The 25328-nt window shown below is 39.1% G+C and overlaps 1 protein-coding gene across 1 annotated transcript in view; it reads left to right on the top strand.

The window, feature by feature from the left end:
• ADAMTSL1 (ADAMTS like 1) overlaps window positions 1–25328 on the top strand; it is a 406966-nt gene that overhangs the window by 371571 nt on the left and 10067 nt on the right. Inside the window, exon 26 of the mRNA XM_027616409.2 lies at window positions 2837–3044. Coding sequence (XP_027472210.1) covers window positions 2837–3044 — 208 coding nt within the window. The remainder of the gene's footprint in view (window positions 1–2836; window positions 3045–25328) is intronic.

Genomic DNA, 25328 nt, shown 5'->3' with positions numbered 1-25328 from the left:
TGTAAATCTTATTCTGTAGAATGGAATAGTCGTTTTTTTTTTAAATAAAGCAAAAAACACATAACCAAAAAAAAAAAAGAAATTTGCTCCCTAGGGGTGCCTGGGTGACTCAGTCATTGGGTGTCTGCCTTCAGCTTCAATCATGATCCCAGGATCCTGGGATCGAGTCCTGCGTCGGGCTCCCCGCTCAGTGGGGAGCCTGCTTCTCCTTCTCCCTCTCCCTCTCCCTGCTGCTCTCCCTACTTGTGCTCTCTCTCTCTCTCTCTCTGTCAAATAAATAAATCTTTAAGAAAAAGAAAAAAGAAAGGAAAGGGAAGGAAGGAAGAAGAGAGAGAGAGAGGAAGGAAGGAAGGAAGGAAGGAAGCTCTCTAGTTTGCTAGTAAAAGGGTAACTGTGTTTGCAGTTAAGGTGTTGAGGGGATAGGGGTTACTGGCCTCGACCGCAGCTCCTCCCTTTCTTCTAACTTCAGAAACCATGCTAATGGGTACTCTAGTTTAGGTGAGGAAATCTTACCCTCTTCTTTTCTTCGAAGGGGGTTGCATCCTGAGGAAGTCAAAACAAATCTTCATTTTCTATAGTTGCCTCCATGTTGGATATACGTTCTCTGCCTCTGGCCCCAGAATGACACCCACCGTCTCTGCTCCTTACAGCTTTGAGAAGCCCACAGAGCACCCTTCCCTCAGTTTGTAGGCAGTCGCTAAAGGGATAATGGATGGGCTCAGAGGTGGCACCAGCATGGCATCCTGAGCCTGGGGGGACTTGGCTGGGCCTCACGATGCCCCCTTCCTACCTGTCTGTGGGACTTTCATGCACTGCTCAGGCACCCGCTTTGTGTTTTGCCAGCTGAGTCACAAGGAGCAGCTGAAACCAGGAGAGACTCAATGAAATATGAAACATGCTCATTAATATCAGCAGTTTGACTTGCTGACGGGAAGGTTTCCATGGGAATGATTAATGTCCTTTTATACCCTTCCTGAACTGTAACATAGCCATACCTCGCCTTTCTCAAACCCCCCACCCCAGCTCCTGAAAAATTGCTGAAATGTATATTTGGAAATAAAAGTTGATTGAAATGCAGGCCTGACATTCACCGGGGATATAAGGGGCTGGAAGACTGCCCTCACCAAGCTATTTGAAATGAAGACCAAGTTTCGGACGTGCCAAGGACTTTTTGATTTGCTGCGGTGATGGTCAGAGTCAATCAGGCTCATTTACTTCTGCAGATGAAATAATGGCCATGTCGGCTTGGGTTTCAGTGCCCCCAGGAGCTTTACACCACCTCGTGCCTGCTTCCTAAGTGGCTCTGCTCCTGGGGGTTGGAGATCTGCACACAGTCATCTCTCTCCAGGGCCAATGGATCAGGGGGGGTTCCATCAAACTAAATAAGTCACAGATCCAGATTCAAAAGGAATTTGCTCCCTGTCTCTGCTACTTGCCTCTCCTTTGACTGGTTTCCCTGCCAGGCTTCTCGGGCACCTCAGCAGCCTTCTCTGAACACAAACAAGGATCGTCCTGGTTGTCTCTGAACAGGGCTGGGGAGTCCTGCTTTGACCCAAGTGACCGTTCCCGCCATTTCATTTAGATAAACTTTGTCTCAGGCATTAAAACCCAAGAATGGTCTTTTTCCCTAGATTGAATAAGATGGCTGGAACACCCCAAGGCTTTTCTGTTTCCCCCAAACTGTCCCCCTTTCCCCTTCTCTTTGAGAACTAGCCCACAGTGCAAACATTCACACAGAGCCCCTATGGGTTTGTATCTGGACCAAGGATTCCAGCGTGTTCCCCAAATTCCAGCTTGGCTTTATGAGAGAAGACATTTGTGCAGTCCTGCTCAGTCTCACTTCTGACGATCCAAATTGTAGCCAGAACCTAACATTCTGAGAAAGGACATTCTCCACATATGCAGCCCTCGAGGAGGTGTAAGGCCTATGCGCTGTGACTCATGGGAAACTACTCCACAAAGGCAGAAGGAACTTTGCCTATTTCTCAGGGATTCAACAAAATCCAGTGAGACATGGGTTAAGGAAGGTAGAAGAGAGAATGAGTACTAGCAGACAAAACACTGACTCAAGGGAGAGCCAGAGACACAGTTTGGATCTGACTTCCCTAGGAGACTGTCCCCCTTCTGCCATGCACTTGGACGGTTCAGGAAGTCCCAGAACCACAGTGCAGCATAACTAGCTAAAGGACTGTCTTCCCAGAGTGTTCCCTCCGCAGGCTCGCGGCTTTGGGGGCCAGTGTCACGAGTGAGACAAGTGATGTTCAGACCACTCTTTCAAGATGCACCTTTGCAGTCAGTTTCCAAAGGGTATTTGTTTTCTGTGGCTGCAAATTACCACAAACATGGTGGCTGAAAAGAATAGACATTTATTTTCTCACAGTTTGGAAGGCCAGAAATCCACAATCAAGATGTCAGCAGGGCTGCACCCCTTGCAACTTTCTCAAGCCTTGCCACCTTCTGTTGGCTCCAGGCATCCCTCAGCTCGTGGCCACATCACTCCAGCCTCTGCCTCGGTGGTAACACTGTCTCCTCCTGATAATCTCTCTTTCTCTTCTAAGGACATTTGTGAAGGCAGATAATGTAGGATAATCACATCTCAAAGTCCTTAATTATATCTGCAAAGCCCCTTTGTCCAAATATGGTAACGTTCCCAGCTTCTGGGGATCTGATGTAGATATCTTTTGGGGGACCATTTTCAGCCTTCCACTCCATGTCTACCATGCCCTGAGATTAGTAGCTGTGTGGTGAGAATAAGGGGATGTCCAGGCTCTTTTTCTGAGAATATATGACATCATTCCTCTGCCCAAGCCTGACCCTTTGCTCTTCCTCTCCCCAGGTGGATGGTGACCTCCTGGTCGGCCTGTACCCGGAGCTGTGGGGGAGGCGTCCAGACCCGCCGGGTGACCTGCCAGAAGCTGAAAGCCTCTGGGATCTCCACCCCTGTGTCCAATGATCTGTGTACACAGCTCGCCAAACGGCCAGTAGACACCCAGGCCTGTAACCAACAGCTCTGCGTGGAGTGGGCCTTCTCCAGCTGGGGCCAGGTGAGAGGATTTTATCTGAAAGATAAATCTAAAGGTGCCGACCCTGCTACAGTAGAAAGTAAAAGTCCACCACTGCCACATCTTCTGTGATGTCAGACCTTTCACATCCTGTCTGTCAATCAACTCACCTGCCCAGTGTCCTTCCAAAAGCTTAGAGTTTCTGATGCTTCTTCTCTAACACGAACGTACGTTCCCACAGCCATTACACTTTCCCTATTGATTTCCCTCCCGACCAAGCTCATCCCTTTCTGAGATTATTAGCGAATCTTCAGCAACCCCTTCTTCAGACTCATTTTCTGTAAGGCCACCTCTTTCCACAGGCTGTCCTATGGCTGATGATTTAAAGCTCTGATGAGATCCATCTGGGGGGTGCAGGGTTGTTTTGGGCCAGGGGTTCTCAAATGGGCTAGAAATTGGAGAAACTTCTTTAAAAGACCAATGTCCAGGCTGCATCTCCCTGAGATACTAAGTCAGTTGCTCAGGGGTGGGATCGGAGCATGGGCAATTTTTGAAACTACACGGGAGATTCTGGTATGCAGCCAGCATAGAGAACCACTCTTCGGAGCCAAGAAGAGTTGAAGCCTAGCTGGATCACTTTGAAACCACCAACTCCTTTCTCAATTCTCAGCCAGAGGATGGCCAAAAAAGTCCCAGGTTCGCTCAACACACAGCAGAAATGGGGGCACATAGGACCCCAGTAGGGATGGGGCCTCTTTTGGATATAGGAAGGAACCACAGGACTCTGTCCATTTGAAAAGGAAATTTTATGGTTAGTTATGACTTAAAAAAATTTACACAGACTGAAGATTCTCTATGGGAAGAACAAACCTGAGCAATGATGGACACTATGCCATGACGGAAGCAGCCTCAGAAGGATGGGAGGTGCCAATAGTCACCATACCATTGATCTCACATTATTTCTGGGCCGGTGGGACTGAGCACCAGTCAGGAATTTGCATTGTAACTAGAGGCCTAGGCTTTCCCCACTGCAGGTACATAGGCTGTTTAGAGAGAGAGAGAGAGTTTTCCTACTCATCTGACCCCTTCTCTGTTTTAGAATGTTGTTGGCACTAAAAAAACAATCCAGTGTGGTGCTTGGGGGAAGTGACGTAATGGCGTATGCACGGTTCCCTTCAAAGTCTGTGTTCAGAACCTACTGGGGACCTACTTAGCATCTAAGAGCTGTCTGCCAGGGCTGATAAACAGCTAGTACCCACCCCACCAACGGTGTGGTGACATCTGTTGTTTGTCAGAGGCTGGCACTAATTGCTAGGCTAACCATTCTGATTGGTCAGGCATGGTTTGTGATTGGTTGGTTTCTGAAACATGCCATTAAGCTTGGCCTGCTGGGACAGCCCAAAACTACCACAAGGCTCTTAATTCTTTGTAACTGTACAAACTAATATGACGGAATGTCTTGGGCAGCTAGCAACTCGAAACATGTTGGAACTGGCTGTCTACATATTACTGCATTCATGTTCCTCCGTCCCCACCCCGAGGTGTGTTCTTTGAAAAACAGTCACTTGGAATTTCCCATTAAGTTAATATACTGTGGCCATCTCTAATGAAGATCAAATGTTATTTGGAGGAAATCTGGCCACAGAATTCACTTGCAATCCATAAGCCATTTGTGTCCCAGGTGAGTCCAGGGATAATGCTCAACACCAGCCAATCAACACACTCGGCCTGAGGCTCCTTTTTGGCACCTTTACCAACCCCCCTCATTTCCAGTGACCTAATGTATGTGCTTCATAATCAAAGAGGCATGAGCTCCCTTTTGCTCTGATGCCTGGGGGATATCATCTTGCTCTTACCTGGAAAAGCCCACTTCTGCTAGCTTTCATTCTGCCCAAGGCAGCTCTGCTTCTAGGCCCTCAAGGCTTACTGGCAGTTTGTGAAATTACAATTAGGAACAGACCTGGCTTCACACGGGAGATGTTTCTGCATTGTATCATTGAGGTCACTAAAGGGGACATACATTGTGCACGTTGATCATTCTCAGTGATTACTTTTTCTAAAAGAGAGAAAAAAGGTCCTTCCCCCCTTTCTTGCCTTCAAACAACACTCTCATCCCCTTCTTTCTTCTAAAACCCTCTAGGCAAGTATGTCTCAAGCTTTAATGTGAATCACTTGTGGATCTTGTTAAAAATGCAAATTCTGATATGGCAGGTCTGGAGCAGAGCCTTAGTAATGAATTTTTTTATTGAGGTATAATTGACATATACCCATTATATTAATTTCAGGGGTATAACATGATTTGATATTTGTATACATTGCAAAATGATCACAATAAATCTAACATCCATCACCATACATACTTAGAAAAAAACTTTTTCTTGTGATTTTAAGATCGATTCTCAGCAACTTTAAGATATACAATACAGTATTGACTATAGTCACCATGCTGTACCTTGCATCTCCAGGACATGTTTATTTCATAACTGGAAGTTTGCACGTTTTGACCCTTTCCACATATTTCACCTACCCCCACCCCCCACCTCTGGCAACCAAGTCTATTCTCTGCATTTATTATGGTTTGCAGGGAGGGGCTGTTGTTGTTTAAATTTCATATATGAAATTACACAGTATTTGTCTGTCTGCCTTATTTGACTTTTGTGCCCTCAAGGTCTATACATGTCATCACTAATGGAAAGATGTCATTCTTTTTTATGGCTAAATAATATTCCTGTGTGTGTGTGTACACACCACATTTCCTTTATCCATTCATCCACTGATGGATACTTAGGTTGTTCCATATCTTGACTGTTGTAAATAATGCTGCAATGAACATGAGGGTCATATATCCTTTCAAGTTAGTGTTTTCATTTTTTTTTAATCAATACCCAGAAATAGAATTGCTGGTTGATATGGTAGTTCTATTTTAAATTTTTGAGGAACCTACATACTGGTTTTTATAGTGGCTGCACCAATTTACATTCTCACCAGCAGTGCATAATGGTTCCCTTTTCTCCACATCCTCACCAACATTTATTTCTTGTCTTTTTGGTAGTGGCTATTCTAACAGGAATGAGGTGATATCCCATTGTGGTTTTGATTTGTATTTCACCGATGCTTGGTAACCTTGAGCACATTTTCATGCACCTGTTGACCATCTGTATGTCTTCTTGGGGAAAATGTCTCTTCAGATCCTCTGCCTTTTTAAAATTGCATTGTTTGGTTTTCTCCTATTGAGTTGTAAAAGTTCTTTATGTATTTTGGATATTAACCCCTTATATGATTTGCAAATAGCTTCTCCCATTCAGTAGGTTGCCTTCTCATTTTGTTGATGGTTTCCTTTGCCGGTGTAGTCCCACTTGTTTACTTTTGCTTATGATGCCTTTGCTTTTCCTGTCAGATTCAAAATATAATTGCCAAGAATGATGTCAAAGAGCTTACTGCCTATGTGTTCTTGGATTTCTGTGATTTCAAAAATTATGTTCAAGTCTTTAATCCATTTTGAGTGGAATTTTCCGTATGCTGTAAGAGCAGTCCAATTTCATTGTTTTGTATCTGGCTATCTAGTTTTCCCAGCACCATTTATTGAAGAGACTGTCCTTCCTCCCTTGTATATTCGTGGCTCCTTTGTCATAAATTAATTAACTATATATGTGTGGGTCTAATTCTGGGCTCTCTATTCTGTTCCATTGACCTGTGTGTCTGGTTTTATGCCAAACCATACTGTTTTGATTACTATAACTTTTTAATAGTTTGTAAGCAGGGAGCATGATGCCTCCAGCTTTTGTGTTCTCTCTCAAGATTGCTTTGGCTATTCGGGGTCTTTTGTGGTTACATAAACATTTTAAGATTAATTTTTCTATTTCTGTGAAAAATGTCATTGGAATTTTGACAGGAATTGCATTTAATGTGTAGATTGTTTTGAGTAGTATGAACATTTTAACAGTATTGATTCATCCAGTCCATGAACACAGAATGTCTACTTGCATCTTCTTCAGTTTCTTTCACTCGTGTCATAGTTTTCAGTTTACAGGTCTTTTACCTCCTTGACTAAATTTATTCCAGATATTTCTTTTTGATACAATTATAAATGGGATTATTTTAATTTCTCTGAATTTGTTATTAGTCTAGAAATACAATAGACTTTTTTTATTGATTGTATATCCTACAATTTCACTGATTGGTTTGTTCTAAATGGTTTTGGGGGCTCTTTAAGGTTTTCTATATAAAATGTCATCTGCACGTATAGTGACAGTTTTACTTCTTCCTTTCTAATTTGGATGCCTTTTATTTCTTTCTCTTGACTAATTGCTCTGACTAGGACTGCCTATACTATATTGAGTAAAAGTAACAAAAGTGGGCATCCTTGTCTCGTTTCTGATCTTGGAGGAAAGGCATTCAGCTTTTCACCTTTGAATATGTTACCTATGGGCTTGTCATAGGAATTATTTTGTTGAGGTACATTCCCTCTATGCCTACTTTTTTTGCTATTTTATTTTTTATTATTCAAGTATAGTGACATACAATGTTATATTAGTTTCAGGTGTACAACATAGTGATCCCACAATTCTATACACTACTCAATGTTCACCACAATAAGTGCAGTCACCAGTTGTCACCATACATTACAATATTATTGATTGTATTCCTTTATGATGTACTTTTCATCTCCATGATTTGTGTTTTATAACTGAAAGTTTGTACTTCTTAATCCCTTTCATCTATTTTGCCCATCACCCCACTCACCTCCCCTTTGGCTATCAACAGTTCTCTGTATTTAAATGTCTGGCTTTTGTTTGGTTTGGTTTGTTTTTCAGATTCCACATTTAAGTCAAATCATATGCTATCTGTCTTTCTCTGTCTCACTTGTTTCACATAGCGTAATATCCTCTGTTATTTTTTATATTAACCCCTTATTGGATATATTATTTGCAAATGTCTTCTCCCATTCACTAGGTTGCCTTTTTGTTGATGGTTTCCTTGACTGTGTAAAAGCTTTTTATTTTGGTGTAACCTCAATCATTTATTTTTGCTTTCCTTTCTCTTGACTAAGGATACATATTTATAAATATCTTCCTAAGGTGGATGTCCAAGAGATTTATGCCTGTTTTCTTTAAGGAGTTTTATAGTTTCCAGTCTCAAATGTAGGCCTTTAATCCATTTTGAGTTAATTTTTGTGTATGATATAAGAAAGTGGCCCAGTTTCATTCTTTTGCAATTTCATTCCAAAAGTGGAAAAGCTGTCCACTTTTTCCAGCAGCCTTCATTGAAAAAAACATCTTTTCCCCCATTGTATATTGTTGTATCCTTTGTTGAAAATTGACCATATAGGTGTGGGTTTATTCCTAGCCTTTCTATCTGTTCCATTGATCTTTATGTCTACTTTTGTGCCAGTGCCATACTGCTTTGATTATTATAGCTTTGTAGCATATCTTAAAATCAGGAATTGTGATACCTCCAGCTTTGTTCTTCTCTCTCAAGATTGCTTTGGATATCCAATGTCTTTTTCGGTTCCATACAAATTTTAGGAATATTCTATTTTTTTGGAAAATGCTATTGATATTTTTATGGGGATTATATTTAATAGGTAGATTGCTTTGGGTACTATGGATATTTCAACAATATTCTCTCAATCTGTGAGCATAGTATACCTTTCCAGTTGTTACGTTATCTTCAGTTTCTTTCATCAAAGTCTTAGTTTTTAGAGTACAGGTCTTAACTTCATTGGTTAAATTTATTCCTAGATTTTTTTTTTTTGGTGAAATTGTAAATGGTATTGTTTTCTTAATTTTTCTTTCTGCTACTTTATCAGTGTATAGAAAAGCAACCAATTTCTGTGTATTAATTTTGTATCCTGAAACTTTATGAATTTATTCTAATAGTTTTTGGTAGCATCTTCAGGATTTTCTATAGATGGTATTATATGTCATCTGTGAAGAGTTTTCTTTCTTCTTTACCAATTTAGATTCCTTTTATTTCTTTTTCTTCTCTGATTGCTGCAGCTAAGCCTTCCAGTGCTAGGTTGAATAAAAGTGATGAGAGTGGACATCTTTGTCTTGTTCCTTATCTTAGAGGGAAAGCTTTCAGTTTTTCACCATCGAGGATGACGTTAACTGTGGGTTTTCCATACATGCCCTTTATTATGTTGAAGTACATTCCGTATGTTCCTTCTAAACCCACTTTGTTGAGAGTTTTTATTATGCATGGATATTGTATTTTGTGAAATGTTTTTCCTGCATCTATTGAGATTATCATAAGGTTTTGTGATGTATCACATTGGTGATTTGCAAATATTGAACGGCCCTTGCTTCTCTGGAATAAATCCCTCTCGACTGTGGTGAATGATCTTTTTTTTAATACAGTTTTAAATTTTGTTTCCTAATATTTTGAGCGTTTTTTTCATCTATGTTCCCCAGGAATGTTGGCCTGTAGTTTTCTTTTTTTGTACTGTCTTTTGTCTGGTTTTGGTGTCAGAGTAATGTTGGCCTTGTAGAATAAGTGTGAAAGCTTTCCTTTTTCTTCTAGTATTTTTTTAAATAATTTGAAAAGACTAGGTATTCTTTGAAGTTGGGTAGAATTTTTTTTGTTGAGAATTTTTGATTACCAGATTCAATTTCATTACTAGTAATTGGTCTGTTAAGATTTTATATTTCTTCCTGATACAGTTTTGGAAGACTATATTTTTGGGAATTTACCCATTTCTTCTAGGTTTGTTGGCATCTAATTTTTCATAGTATTCTCTTTACAATTCTTTGTATTTCTGTAGTGTCAGTTTCTCCATTTTTTCTAATTTTTAGTCCTTTTATTTCTTGATGACTCTGAGTAAAAGTTTATCATTTATCTTTTCAAAGAACCAGCTCTTGCTTTTGTTGACCTTTTCTTCTTTTTTTAAAAAATTTCCACTCTAATCCTTATTATATCCTTATTTCTACTAACTTTGGAAAAAGAACAAAGCCCAGTTTCCTTAGGTATAAGGTTAGATTGAGATTTTTCTTGTTTCTTATGATAGGCCTATATTACTATAAACTTTCTCTTAGAACTACATATTCTGTGTCCCAGAGATTTTGGACTATTGTGTTTCCATTTTCATTCACCTCCTTGATTGTTGTTTTATTTTTGTTTGATTTTCCTCTTTATTCATTGACCTAGTGGATGTTTAGTAGCATGTTGTTTAGCCTTCATGTCTTTGTTTTTCCATTTTTTTATTGTAATTGAATTCTAATTTCATGCCATTGTGATTGGAAAAGATGCTTGATAGGATTTGAATTTTATTAAACCTACAGAGACTTGTTTTGTGCCCTAACATATGATCTGTCCTAGAGAATGTTCCATGGGCACTTGAAAACAATGTGTATTCTTTTTTGTTTTTGTTTTTTACTTTAAATTTTTTATTGTTATGTTAATCACCATATATTACATCAGTTTTTGATATAGTGTTCCATGATTCATTGTTTATTCATAACACCCAGTGCTCCATGCAGAACGTGCCCTCTTTACTATCCATCACCAGGCTAACCCATCCCCCCACCCTCCTCCCCTCTAGAACCCTCAGTTCGTTTTTCAGAGTCCCTAAGTCTCTCATGCTTCATCTCACCTTCCAATTTCCCCCCCTTCATTCTTACCCTCCTGCTATCTTCTTTTTTTTTTCTTAACATATATTGCATTGTTTCAGAGGTACAGATCTGTGATTCAACAGTCCTGCACAATTCACAGACCTCACCATGGCACATACCCTCCCCAATTTCTATCACTCAGCCACCCCATCCCTCCCACCCCCCACCACTCCAGCAACCCTCAGTTTGTTTCCTGAGATTAAGAATTCCTCATATCTTTGAGGTCATATGATACATGTCTTTCTCTGATTGACTTATTTCACTCAGCATAACACCCTCCAGTTCCATCCACGTCGTTGCAAATGGCAAGATCTCATTCCTTTTGATGGCTGCATAATATTCCATTGTGTATATATACCACTTCTTCTTTAACCATTCATCTGTTGATGGACATCTTGGCTCTTTCCACAGTTAGGCTATTGTGGACATTGCTGCTATAAACATTGGGGTGCACATACCCCTTCAGATCCCTACATTTGTATCTTTGAGGTAAATACCCAGTAGTGCAATTGCTGGATCGTATGGTAGCTTTATTTTCAACTGTTTGAGGAACCTCCATACTGTTTTCCAGAGTGGTTGTACCAGCTTGCATTCCCACCAGCAGTGTAGGAGGGTTCCCCTTTCTCCGCATCCCCACCAACATCTGTCCTTTCCTGACTTGTTAATTTTAGCCATTCTGACTGGTGTGAGGTGGTATCTCATTGAGGTTTTGATTTGGATTTCCCTGATGCCGAGCGATGTTGAGCACTTTTTCATGTGTCTGTTGGCCATTTGGATGTCTTCTTTGGAAAAATGTCTGTTCCTGTCTTCTGCCCATTTCTTGATTGGATTATTAGTTCTTTGGGTGTTGAGTTGGATAAGTTCTTTATAGATTTTGGATACTAGCCCTTTATCTGATAGGTCATTTGCAAATATCTTCTCCCATTCTGTCGCTTGTCCTTTGGTTTTGTGGACTGTTTCTTTTGCTGTGCAAAAGCTTTTTATCTTGATGAAATCCCAATAGTTCATTTTTGCCCTGGCTTCCCTTGCCTTTGGCGATGTTTCTAGGAAGAAGTTGCTGCAGCTGAGGTCGAAGAGGTTGCTGCCTGTGTTCTCCTTTATGATGTTGATGGACTCCTGTCTCACATTTAGGTCTTTCAACCATTTGGAGTCTCTTTTTGTGTGTGGTGTAAGGAAATGGTCCAGTTTCATTCTTCTGCATGTGGCTGTCCAATTTTCCCAACACCATTTGTTGAAGAGACTGTCTTTTTTCCTTTGGACATTCCTTCCTGCTTTGTCGAAGATGAGTTGACCATAGAGTTGAGGGTCCATTTCTGGGCTCTCTATTCTGTTCTGTTGATCTAGGTGTCTATTTTTGTGCCAGTACCATACTGTCTTGATGATGACAGCTTTGTAATAGAGCTGGAAGTCCGGAATTGTGATGCCGCCAGCTTTGCTTTTCTTTTTCAACATTCCTCTGGCTATTCGGGGTCTTTTCTGGTTCCATACAAATTTTAGGATTATTTGTTCCATTTCGTTGAAAAAAGTGGATGGTATTTTGATGGGGATTGCACTGAATGTGTAGATTGCTCTAGGTAGCATTGACATCTTCACAATATTTGTTCTTCCAATCCATGAGCATGGAACGTTTTTCCATTTCTTTGTGTCTTCCTCAATTTCTTTCATGAGTATTTTATAGTTTTCTGAGTACAGATCCCTTGCCTCTTTGGTTAGATTTATTCCTAGGTATCTTATGGTTTTGGGTGCAATTGTAAATGGAATCGACTCCTTAATTTCTCTTTCTTCTGTCTTGTTGTTGGTGTATAGGAATGCCACTGATTTCTGTGCATTGACTTTATATCCTGCCACTTTACTGAATTCCTGTATGAGTTCTAGCAGTTTTGGGGTGGAGTCTTTGGGGTTTTCCACATAAAGTATCATATCATCTGCAGAGAGTGAGAGTTTGACTTCTTCTTTGCCGATTTGGATGCCTTTGATTTCTTTTTGTTGTCTGATTGCTGTGGCTAGAACTTCTAATACTATGTTGAATAGCAGTGGTGAGAGTGGACATCCCTGCCGCGTTCCTGACCTTGGTGGGGAAAGCTCTCAGCTTTTCCCCATTGAGAATGACCTTAGCTGTAGCTTTTTCATAGATGGCTTTTATGATATTGAGGTATGTACCCTCTCTCCCTATAGTCTGAAGAGTTTTGGTCAAGAAAGGATGCTGTACTTTGTCAAATGCTTTTTCTGCGTCTGTGGAGAGGATCATATGATTCTTGTTCTTTCTTTTGTTAATATATTATATCACGTTGATTGATTTGTGGATGTTGAACCAACCTTGCAGCCCAGGGATAAATCCCACTTGGTCGTGGTGAATAATCCTTTTAATGTACTGTTGGATCCTATTGGCTGGTATTTTGGTGAGAATTTTGCATCCAGGTTCATCAAGGATATTGGTCTGTAATTCTCCTTTTTGATGGGGTCTTCGGTTTGGGGATCAAGGTAATGGTGGCCTCATAAAACGAGTTTGGAACTTTTCCTTCCATTTCTATTTTCTGGAACAGTGTGCTCTCTTCGGCAGCACATATACTAATATTTTCTGGAACAGTTTCAGAAGAATAGGTATTAATTCTTCTTGAAATGTTCGGTAGAATTCCCCTGGGAAGCCATCTGGCCCTGGGCTTTTGTTTGTTGGGAGATTTTTGATGACTGCTTCAATTGCCTTAGTGGTTATCGGTCTGATCAGGTTTTCTATTTCTTCCTGGTTCAGTTTTGGCAGTTTATACATCTCTAGGAATGCATCCATTTCTTCCAGATTATCTAATATGCTGGCATAGAGTTGCTCATAATATGTTCTTCTAATTGTATTTCTTTTGTGTTGGTTGTGATCTCTCCTCTTTCATTCATGATTTTGTTGATTTGAGTCATTTCTTTTTGATAAGTCTGGCCAGGGGTTTATCAATCTTGTTAATTCTTTCAAAGAACCAGCTCCTAGTTTCATTGATCTGTTCTACTGTTCTTTTGGTTTCTATTTCATTGATTTCTGCTCTGATCTTTATTATTTCTCTTCTCCTGCTGGGTTTAGGCTTTATTTGCTGTTTCTTCTCTAGCTCCTTTAGGTGTAGGGTTAGGTTTTGTATTTGAGACCTTTCTTGTTTCTTGATAAAGGCTTGTATTGCTCTATACTTTCCTCTCAGGACAGCCTTTGCTGCATCCCAAAGATTTTGAACAGTTGTGTTTTCATTTTCATTGGTTTCCATGAATTTTTTTATTTCTTCTTTAATTTCCTGGTTGACCCATTCATTCTTTAGTAGGATGCTTTTTAGCCTCCATGTATTTGAGTTCTTTCCGACTTTCCTCTTGTGACTGAGTTCTAGTTTCAAAGCACTGTGGTCTGAAAATATGCAGGGAATGATCCCAATCTTTTGGTACTGGTTGAGACCTGACTTGTGACTTAGGATGTGATCTATTCTGGAGAATGTTCCATGGGCACTCGAGAAGAATGTGTATTCTGTTGCTTTGGGATGGAATATTCTGAATATGTCTGTGAAGTCCATTTGGTCCAGTGTGTCATTTAAAGTCTTTATATCCTTGTTGATCTTTTGCTTAGATGATCTGTCCATTTCAGTGAGGGGGGGTGTTAAAGTCCCCCACTATTATTGTATTCTTCTTGATGTGTTTCTTTGCTTTTGTTATTAATTGCCTTATATAACTGGCTGCTCCCATGTTAGGGGCATAGATATTTACAATTGTTAGATCTTCTTGTTGGATAGACCCTTTAAGCAGGATATAGTGTCGTTCCTCATCTCTTACTACAGTCTTTGGTTTAAAATCTAATTTGTCTGATATAAGGATTGCCACCCCAGCTTTCTTTTGGTGTCCATTAGCATGGTAAATGGTTTTCCACCCCCTCTCTTTCAATCTGGGGGTGTCTTTGGGTCTAAAATGAATCTCTTGCAGACAGCATATCGATGGGTCTTGTTTTTTAATCCAATCTGATAGCCTGTGTCTTTTGATTGGGGCATTTAGCCCATTTACGTTCAGGGTAACTATTGAAAGATATGAATTTAGTGTCATTGTATTGCCTGTAAGGTGACTGTTACTCTATATTGTCTGTGTTCCTTTCTGGTCTATGTTGCTTTTAGGCTCTCTCTTTGCTTAGAGGACCCCTTTCAATATTCCTTGTAGGGCTGGTTTTGTGTTTGCAAATTCCTTTAGTTTTTGTGTGTCCTGGAAGCTTTTTATCTCTCCTTCTATTTTCAGTGACAGCCTAGCTGGATATAGTATTCTTGGCTGCCTATTTTTCTCGTTTAGTGTTGTGAATATATCATGCCTGTCCTTTCTAGCCTGCCAGGTCTCTGTGGATAGGTCTGTTGCCAATCTAATGTTTCTACCATTTTAGGTTACAGATCTCTTCTCCCGAGCTGCTTTCAGGATTTTCTCTGTCTCTGAGACTTGTAAGTTTTATTAGTAGATGTCAGGGTGTTGACCTATTATTGATTTGAGAGGGGTTCTTTGTGCCTGCTGGATTTTGATGCCTGTTTCCTTCCCCACATTAGGGAAGTTCTCTGTCATTATTTGCTCCAGTATACCTTCTGCCCCTCTCTCTCTTTCTTCTTCTTCTGGGATCCGAATTATTCTAATGTTGTTATATCTTATAGTATCACTTATCTCTCGAATTCTGCCCTCGTGATCCAGTAGTTGTTTCTCTCTCTTTTTCTCAGCTTCATTTTCCATCCTTTGGTCTTCTATATCGCTGATTCTCTCTTCTGCCTCATTTATCCTAGCAGTTAGTGCCCCCATTTGTTACTGCACCTCATGAATAGCCTTTTTTATTTTGACTTGGTTAGATTTTAGTTCTTTTATTTCTCCAGAAAGCGTTTCTCTAATAACTTCCATGCTTTTTTCAAGCCCAGCTAGTATCTTTAAAATCATGATTCTGAACTCTAGGTCTGAAATGGTACTAATGTCTGTATTGAGTAGGTCCATGGCAATCAGTACTACCTCTTGTTCTTTTTGTTGAGGTGATTTTTTCCATCTTTTCATTTTGTCCAAAGGAGAATAGATGAATGAGAGAACAAAATGCTAACAGGGTAACAAAGTCCCCAGAAAATATATTCTAAACAAATCAGAAAAGACCTGAAACCAGGGGAAAATAAAGGAAAGAAGGAAAAAAGAAAGAGAAAAAAAAAGAAAAAGATAAAAACAAACAAAAACAGAACATGATCAAATATGATCAGGCTGGTACATAGATCAGTGCCACACACTAGATTTTGGGAGTATTTTGGTCTGTTAGAAGAAAGTGCCTCCCAAAGTTTTAAAGAAAGAAAAACTTATATATATACAAAAATAAGGGTTGATATGATGAAGGGATTGGAATATGACTGTAAAGATGAAATTTATAAAAAATTTTATAAAAGGAATTGATAAGTTGTTTGAAAAAAGAAAGAAGGGGATTTTAAAAAAAGGGGGGGAGAGAATGTGATCAGGCAGGAGACTAGAACAAAGCCATACACTAGAGATTTAGGGTATATTTTGATCTGTTAGAAGAAACTATATCTCAAAATTTTAAAGAGAGAACTATATATATATATATATATATATATATATATATATATATATATATATATGTATGTATATATGCCAAAAATAAGGGCAACTACTATGAAGGGATAGAATATTCTAAAAATGAAAAATGTTTTTTTAAAAAAGGGATTGATATTGGTTGAAAAAGGGAAAAAGAAAAATTCAAAACAAAAGTAAAAAAAAATTAACTTTGAAAGACTAATGAATCATGGTAAAAAAGCCATGAATTCTATGTGCAGTATTCCCCTAGCCCTGGAGTTCCGCTGTTCTCATTGATCGGTAAACTTGGTCTTGGCTTGCTGGCTGTTCGTGCTGATCTTCTGGGGGAGGGGCCTGTTGCTGTGGTTCCCAAATGTCTTTGCCGGAGGCGGAATTGCCCCGCCATTGCCGGTCTGGTCTAAGTAATCTGCTCTTGGGAGCTTTTGTTCCCTTCAAGCTTTCCGTACAGCTTTGGAGGATGAGAGTGAAAATGGCGGCCTCCCAATCTTGCCTGGAGGAGGCGAGAACTCGGGGCCCCGCTCCTCAGTGTGCCTCCAGAGAAAAGCAGTCAGTCACTCCCATGTCCCCGGTCTCCGGCAGCACTCCGTGCTCACCCGGCCTGTGACCGAGCATTTCTATGTCTGGCACCCGACCCCATGTGGAGTCTCCAAACCCAGCAGATCCCTGCGGTGCGCTCCCGCGCCGCTCCCCCCGGGAAGGAAGGGGAGTCTCCCCGGATCTGCCGCCTGTTGGGTCCCTGCTGGAGGAGCAGTGGCCCGACTGCCACAGATCACAGTTTATGGCAACCCCGAGCTGAGAGCCCGCGCCTCAGCTCCGTCTCTGCAGCCAGCTTCCCCGCTCCGATCCCTGGGAGCTCTGCCGCACTCAGGCACCCGCGGTCTTTCTGTGACCCCGAGGGTCCTGAGGCCACACTGTCCCGGGAAGGTTCCACCCCCCGCTTAGCCACTGCAGCGACGCCCCTCAGCGGAGCCGACTTCTGAAAGTTCCGATGTTGTGCTCCGCGGCTCTAGGACTTGCCGGAAGCGGCCGACAGAGGCCCCCTCCCCCGCCGTCTATCCTCCCGAATATTGCCTCGGATTCACTTCTTCCCACATCCTACCTTCCAGAAAGTGGTCGCTTTTCTGTTCAGAGAGTTGTTGCTATTCTTTTCTTTGATCTCCTGTTGAGTTCGTAGGTGTTCAGAATGGTTTGATCCCTATCCAGCTGAATTTCTGAGACCAGATGAAATCCAGGTCTCCTACTCCCCTGCCATTCTTGTTCCGCTTCCCCCCCCCCCCCGTTTTTGAATGGAATGTTCTGTATATCTGTTAAGGCCACCTGCCCTAATGTGTCATTCAAAGCCATTGTTTCCTTGTTGATTTTCAGTCTGGATGATCTATCCATTGAGGTAAGTGGAGTATTAAAGTCCCCTACTATTATTGTATTACTGTCGATTTCTCCCTTTGTCTTTTAATATTTGTTTTATATACTTTTATGCACCTATGTTGGGTGAATACATATTTACAATTGTCACATCTTGTTGGATTGATCCTTTTATCATTACATAATGCCCTTCTCTGTCTCTTGCTATACTTTTTGTTTTAAAGTCTATTTTGTCTGATCTTTTTCCATTCCTTCACTTTCAGCCCATGTTTTTTGGTCTGAAGTGAGTCTCATGTAGGCAGCATATAGATAGGTTTTTTTTAATCCATTCAATCACACTATGTCTTTCTATTGGAACATTTAGTCCCCTTACACTTAATAACTGATAGGTATGTACTTATTGCCATTTTGGTTTTCTAGTTCTTTTCTGTTCCTTTCATCTTCTCCTGCTGTCTTTCCTTATAGTTTGATGGCATTCTTCAGTGTTATGCTTGGATTCCTTCCTCTTTGTTTTTTGTGTGTACATGATAGGTTTTTAATTTGTAGTTACCATTGAATTCATATATAACATCCTAGGTGTATAGCAGTCTATATTAATTTGCTGTCGCTTAAATTCAAACACATCCTAAAGCCACTACATTTTTATTCCCCCTCCACATTTTATATCATATTTTACATCTTTTTATTTTGTGTATCCCTTGACTAATTTTTGTAGATAATTATGATTTTACTACTTTTATGTTTTAACCTCCACACTGGCTTTGTAAGTAATTATCTACTACCTTTACTATATGTTCATTTTTGCCAGTGAAGTTTTTTTCTAGTATGGCCCCTTCTTCCCACTTAAAAAATTCCCTTTAATGTTTCTTGTAAGGCTGATTTAGTGGTGATGAATGCTTTTAAATTTTGCCTGGAAAACTCTCTTTCTCGCCTTCAATTCTCAACAACCACCTTGCCAAGTAGTCTTTGTTGTGGATTTTTTTTTCCTTTCAGCACTTTGAATATATCATGCCATGCTCTAGGCCTGCAAAGTTTCTGCTAAAAAAAAACCGGTGACAGCCTTATGAGATTTCCCTTGTATATAACAATTTACTTTTCTCTTGATTTTTTTAAGATTCTTTATCTTTAATCTTTGCCATTTTAACTATTGCATGTCTTGGTGTGAACCTCCTTAGATTCATCTTATTTGGTGATCTGCTTCCTAGGCTTAGATGTCTGTGAAGTTTTCTGTCCCCTCCTCCTTCTGGGATCCTGACTCAAAATTGCTCTTCAGCTTGGTTGCTTCCATTACCCCATCTTCCAGATCTCTGAACCATTCTTCTGCATCTTCTAATCTGTTGATTCTCTTTAGTGTATTTTTCATTTCAGTGCTTGGGTTTTTGTTTTGTTTTGTTGTTGTTGTTGTTGAAATTCTCACTGAGCTCATCTCTTTTCTCAAGTCTAGTATCTGTACCACCATTACTTTGAACTCATTTAGCTTTTCATCTGTGGTTTTGTCGTTTTTTTTTTTTCAAAGAATCAACTTGTTCTTTCATTTAGGGCATATTACTCATGTAAGTGGGGTGTTAAAGTCCCCTACTATTATTGTATTACTGTCAGTTTCTCCCTTTAGATCTGTTAATATTTGCTTTATATATTTCGGTACTCCTATGTTGGGTATATAAATATTTACAAATGATATATCCTCTTGCTGGATTGACCTCTTTATCATTATGTAATGCCAATCTTTGTTCTAAAGTGTATTTTGTCTGCTCTAAGTATAGCTACCCCTGCTTTCTTTTGGTTTACATTTACAGGAATTAACTTTTCGAAACATCCCTTCACCTTCAGTGTGTGTCTTTACTTCTGAAGTGAGGCTCTTATGGGCAGCATTTAGATAGGTCTTGGTTTTTTTATCCATTAAGTCACCCTACGTCTTTTAATTAGAGCATTTATAATTGATTTACACTTAACATAATTGGTATGTGTGTACTTACTGCTTTTTTATAGTTCCTATCTCTTCCTTTCTTCCTTTGTGGTTTGATGACGTTATTGATATGCTTAGATTTCTTTATCTTTTGTGTATCCACCACAGGCTTTTGCTTTGTGGTTACCATGAGGTGTACGTACAACAACATATCTATAACAATCTATTCTAAGTTGATATCAACTTGTCTGATTCCATTCTAAAGCTCTACCTTTTTACTCTCTCCCCATTTTGTTTCTGATGTGATATTTTACATCTTTTTATCTTGTGATCCCTTAACTAATTATTGCAGTTAGAGTTATTTTTACCACTTTTGTCTTTTACACTTCATACTAGGTTTATAAGTATTAATCCACTACCTTTTCTATATATTTATCTTTACCAGCGAGTTTTTACTTTCATGTTTTCTAGTTACTAATTAGTGCCCTTTGGTGTTAGTGTGAAGCTGACCCTTTGACATTTTTTGTTTATATTATGCATTCTTATGTAAATGTTTTTAAAATTGAACATCTTCTTGTGAGATTTCTTTTGCTACTGAAGATGTTTTTATTTTTTTAATTGAAATATAATTGACGTATGATATCCTCTTCTAACATTTGTTTTAAGGCTGGTTAATTGATGGTGAACTCCTTTAGCCTTTGCCTGTCTGAAAATCTTTCTCTCTCCCTCAATTCTAAATAATAACTTTGCCAGGTAGAGTATTCTTAGTTGGAAGTTTTTTTCTTTCAGCAGGTTGCAGGTGAGAAGACAATGACACAGTAAATTCAATGTTTTTGCTAAAAAAAAAAAAAATCTGATAGTCTTATCAGGGTTCCCTTGTATGTAACAGGTTGGGGGTTTTTTTCTTACTACTTTTAATAGTGTCCTTATCTTTAAATTTTGACACGTTATTTATAATGGGTCTCTTATAGATTCATCTTCTTTGGAATTCTTGGGGTTCTGGATCTGATCATCTGGTTCCTTCCCCAGGTTAGATTTCTTAAAATAAGTTTTCTTCTCCTTTTTCTCTCTGCTCCTTCTGCATCCTCTTTGAGGCAAATATTGGTCCATTTGCTGTTGTCCTGTAAACCATCTTCGGGCAGTTATTTCATTCTTTTTGCTATGATTGGATGAGTTCCACTGTCTATTTTTGAGATGACTGGTCCTTCTGCTTCAGAACCCCTCTATTTTATATTTATCAGCTTTAGTTACTGTGTTCTTCAGCTCTTTCACTTCTATTTGGTATTTTCTATCTCTTTTTGAAGTTTCTCATAGTGTTGATCTATCTTTATTCATCCATACTAGATTTCTAAAAGCTTTTTAAAAGAGTTGCAAGATTTGAAGTATTACAAGTTAGAGGGTACTGCTTGATCTCACAATCCTGTTGGTATTTTCCTATTGGTGATAGTGTTGGGATGTGCTTCAAGTTATGGATGCACTCCAAACCTCCACATTCCACTCTTGTGAGAATGAAAATGGTAATGGTTTCTGACAAGAAAATCCTTTTGGAATAGTGTCATGCAAATATATGTTCTTTCATGTGCCTACTTCTTTGAAGTCTATGGAAACCATGCTGATGTTAGTCTAAGCAGAACTAAGACCACTTTCTCAGCTCTAACAATCTGGCTTCATGTAGTAATAATTCAACTTTCTTTTTCACCTGTCTTGGGTGAGGAACATGTTCCATTCAAGCATGTGTGAAGGAATGAAACTGAAAGCAGCCCCAGAATGTTAGAAATACAAATGTGGCTGGAAAACAGGTGCCAGATCATGAGTAATCTAGTATGCTCTATGAGGAGTTTGGATTTTATTATGAATGCCACCTTGTTTGACTTTTAAAAGATTATATATTTAGCAGCATAGTACCGAAGTGACAAGAGTGGACAAAGAGAAACAATCTACTGGAGAAATGGTGCTGATAGAAATGAAGGCAATGGAGAGACCTCATAGATTCTATGAAAATTTGATTCACATGGCTTCAGTAGTGCTTGGATATCACAGATGAGGAAGAAGCTAAGAGGACACATTTATAAATGGACTGAACAACTAGGTAGGAAAACAGACATAAGGTGAATTGGGTAAGAAATTGTTTCAAACATGTTTAGTATTATTTGTGAAATATGCCATTAGATATTTTCATTCAGCAGTTGGATGAAGATCTGGCACGTAAAAGGGTAGTGTAACCTAAGAGGAGGGAAAGCATGAGATGCACAGGATAGAACCTTCGGGAACACTAATTGGCAGAAACAGGAGGGGAAAAAAGATAATCTAATGAGTAGGAAAAGAAAGTATATTCACGGAGAGTAACAAGGGAGTTTCCAGAAAGGAAGGAAGGATCGGGGTACCAACAACCAAGATAAGGTAAACATTATCTGGTACCCAGGGGAACTTGAGTGACAGGCAGTTACTGGCAACTTGTGAAGGGCAGTTTCAGTATGTCAGTGGGCAATTAAGTCAAATCAGCAGCGAGTAATTTCCAGTTGTGGTCAAAGAACATCAGCAAAATGACGGACAAACTAGGTAGCCCTGAGTTCCCTTTCCCCCATGGAAACATCAGAAAACAACCAGAAATTGGCTGAACTAACCCTATAGAGGTAAAAGCCTACAACAACAACGAAGCAAACACCCTTTAAGAAAGTAGGAAATTTGGGGGCATTTTCATTCATCCTTCCCCACCCTCTCCTCAGCATGGCACAGTCTCAGCCTAGAGGCAGCAGCAGTCCATTTCCCTCCCTCAGTCCACAGGGAGCACAGAAAACCCTATCTGCAATGTTCTAACCTATCAGGAAATCACCTAAAAGAATGGTCTCTGTCTCAACTAAGATCTCAAATGGGGGAAGCAGCCACTGCTTGTGAAAGCTGAAGCGGGGGGGGGCTACAGACCGGCAGACAAAGACATAAAATAGACCCCCGAAGGCCCTGAGAACTTGGGGTGAGATGCCCTAGGAAATTAAGACGTTAGAAAGCAGACATATGTACGGGGAAATTGAGAAAACTACATGCAAGGCCCAGGCAAGACATATGCTCACAGAAAAGACCTGAGCATATCCTAAGCTTTCATTGCAGACTGATGCCTAGGCTCAGAGCACACCCAGCTAATCAGTGAAGGAGTGCCCAGGCACAGAGAGTATATACAAAAACTGGGAGAGATGTGTTTTTCAACTGTTATTTAGGGAAAATTCACAAATATTGGGAAATTGGAAAATACGGGATGCAGAGAACACAGTGCGCAGAGGAAAAAACATATAAATGCTTACATTAAAACAAAGACTTCAAAAAACAACCTAACTTCCAGCGTTAAGAGCAAACTAAAGCTGGTAAAAGAAAGGAAATAATAAAGTCAATAATATCTATAAATAAACAGAAAAATCAATGAAACCAGAAGTTGGTTCTTCCAGGCGATCTACAAAATGGCCAACTTTTAGCTACACTAAGAAAAAAAACCAGAAAACTCAAATTATTAAAATCTGAAATAAAAGTGGTAATACATCAATACCATGAACAATCGTACAACAAATTGAATAACCGAGATGTAATAGACTATTTCCTAGAAACACACAACCCATCAAGACCAGATTGTAAGGAAGTAAAAATACGCATAGACCTATAACTAATAGGGAGTTTCAATCAGTAGGAAAAGCCCTGGCCCAAATGTCCTCACTGGTGAATTCTACCTAATATTTAAAGAAGAATTTATGCCTAAATTTATTCCTCCTAAAAATTGAAAAGGAGGGAATACTAACACTCCCTAACTCATTCTGCGAGGGCAGGATTACTCTGATACCAAAGCCAGAGGAAGACAGTACAAGAAAACTAAAGACCAATATCCCTTTTAATTATTATTGATGCAGAAATTCATGTGGTGAAAAGATATGATTTTTTTTTAATTTATTAAGATTTGTGGCCTAGGATTAAAAAAAATGTATTCTCTGGTTGGGTAGAGTTTTGTGTATAGGCCTCTTTAGGTCCAACTGGACTATAATATTATTTATTGATCTTTTGTTTGTCCTATCCATTATTGAAAGTGGGGTATTTTAGTGTCCAATTATTACTGTAGAACTGTCTATTTCTGTCTTCAGATGTCAGTTTTTGATTCATGCGTTTTGGAGGTTTGGTGCTTATGCATATATGATGTTAATAGTTGTTATATCTTGGCCTTTTATCAATACATTTTCTGATTAGGATAGCCACCAAAGCTCTCTTTTGGTTACTATTTTGCATGGAATATCTTTTTCCATCCTTTTACTTTCAATGTCTCTTGTGGAGAGGTTAAAAAAAAATCAAAATCTAAGCCTTTAAGCTAATATCTGCCTTTTAAGTGGGGAGTTTTTTTCCACTTTGGAATGTCTTATGGCTTCCTTCCCCACTTCATTCTCTCCATTACTGCAGACTCCTCAACAAAACACTAGCAAATGAAATATAGTGGCACATTAAAAGGATTACAAACCTTCAGGTAGGGTTTATTCTTGTAATATAAGGATGGTTCAACGTATGATAATTAACCATGATAATATACCATATTAGCAGAATAAAAGGAAAAAAAAATTATCTCAACTGATGCAGAAAAAGTCTTTGATGAAATTCAAAATCCTTTTGTGATAAAAATTCAACAAACTAGTAATAAAAAGAAACTACTTCAAAATAATAAACACCATTGATGAAAAATCCACAGCTAAAAAAACCCCATAGCTATCATAGTCAGTAGTGAAGACTGAACACTTTCCCCTAAGATGAGGAAGACGACAAGAATGCAATGTTTACCACTTCCATTCAACATACACTTGGAAGTTCAGAGCAATTAGGCAAGAAAAAGAAAAGCCACCCAAATTAGAAAAGAAGTGAAAATTATCTCTGTTATAGATGACACAATCTCATATGTAAAAACCTTAAAAATCCCAATACCAACACCAGAATAAATCTCTTGGAGCTAATAAATTCAACAAAGTTGCAAGATACAAAAATCATTAGAAATCAGTTGCATATCTATATATGAATTATGAACAATCTGAAAAGGAAATTAAGAAAATCATACTATTCCTAGTGATGGGTATTAAAGAGGGCACGTACTGCACAGAGCACTGGGTGTTATATGCAAACAATGACTCATGGAACACTACATCAAAAACTACTGATGTATGGTGATTAACATAATAAAAATAAAATTACATGGAAAAAAATCATACTATTCACCCATCAAAAAGAATGAAATGTTGCCACTTACAGCAACGTGGATGGAGCTACAGCATATTACGCTAAGCAAAATAATAAGAGAAAGACAAATACCATACGATTTCACTTGTATATGGAATTTAAGAAACAAAACAGGTGAACATTCAAGAGGGGGAACAAAAGAGAGAGAGGGAAACAAATCATGAGAGACTCAACTATAGAAAACAAACAGGGTTGATGGAGGGAGGTGGGTGGGGGAGAGGGATAGATGGGTGATGGGTATTAAGGAGGGCACTTGTTAGGATGAGCACTGGGAGGTTATATGTCAGTGATGAACCACTGAACTCTACTCCTGAAACCAATACTGAACTGTATGTCAACTAGGTAGAATTTAAATTTTAAAAAATAAATTTGGCTCTAAAGTGCCAGAAACAAAAAAGAATATCATTCTACTTATAAACTGGACCAAGGAGGTGAAAGACTTGTACACTGAAAACTACAAAACATTACTAAGAGAAATTAAAGAAGACCAAAAAAAAAAGACAAGACATCCTGTGTTCATGGATTAGAAAACTTATTAAGATGTCAGTACAGCTCCTTCTGAAACAAATAATGCAACATGTTAAGAAAAAAGAAAAAGAAAATAGCAGGAGGGGAAGAATAAAGGGGAGTAAG

This window comes from Zalophus californianus, chromosome 13 (assembly GCF_009762305.2).
Source record: "Zalophus californianus isolate mZalCal1 chromosome 13, mZalCal1.pri.v2, whole genome shotgun sequence".
NCBI classification, from domain to species: Eukaryota; Metazoa; Chordata; class Mammalia; order Carnivora; family Otariidae; genus Zalophus; species Zalophus californianus.
This window is presented reverse-complemented; position numbering and strand designations above follow the sequence as displayed.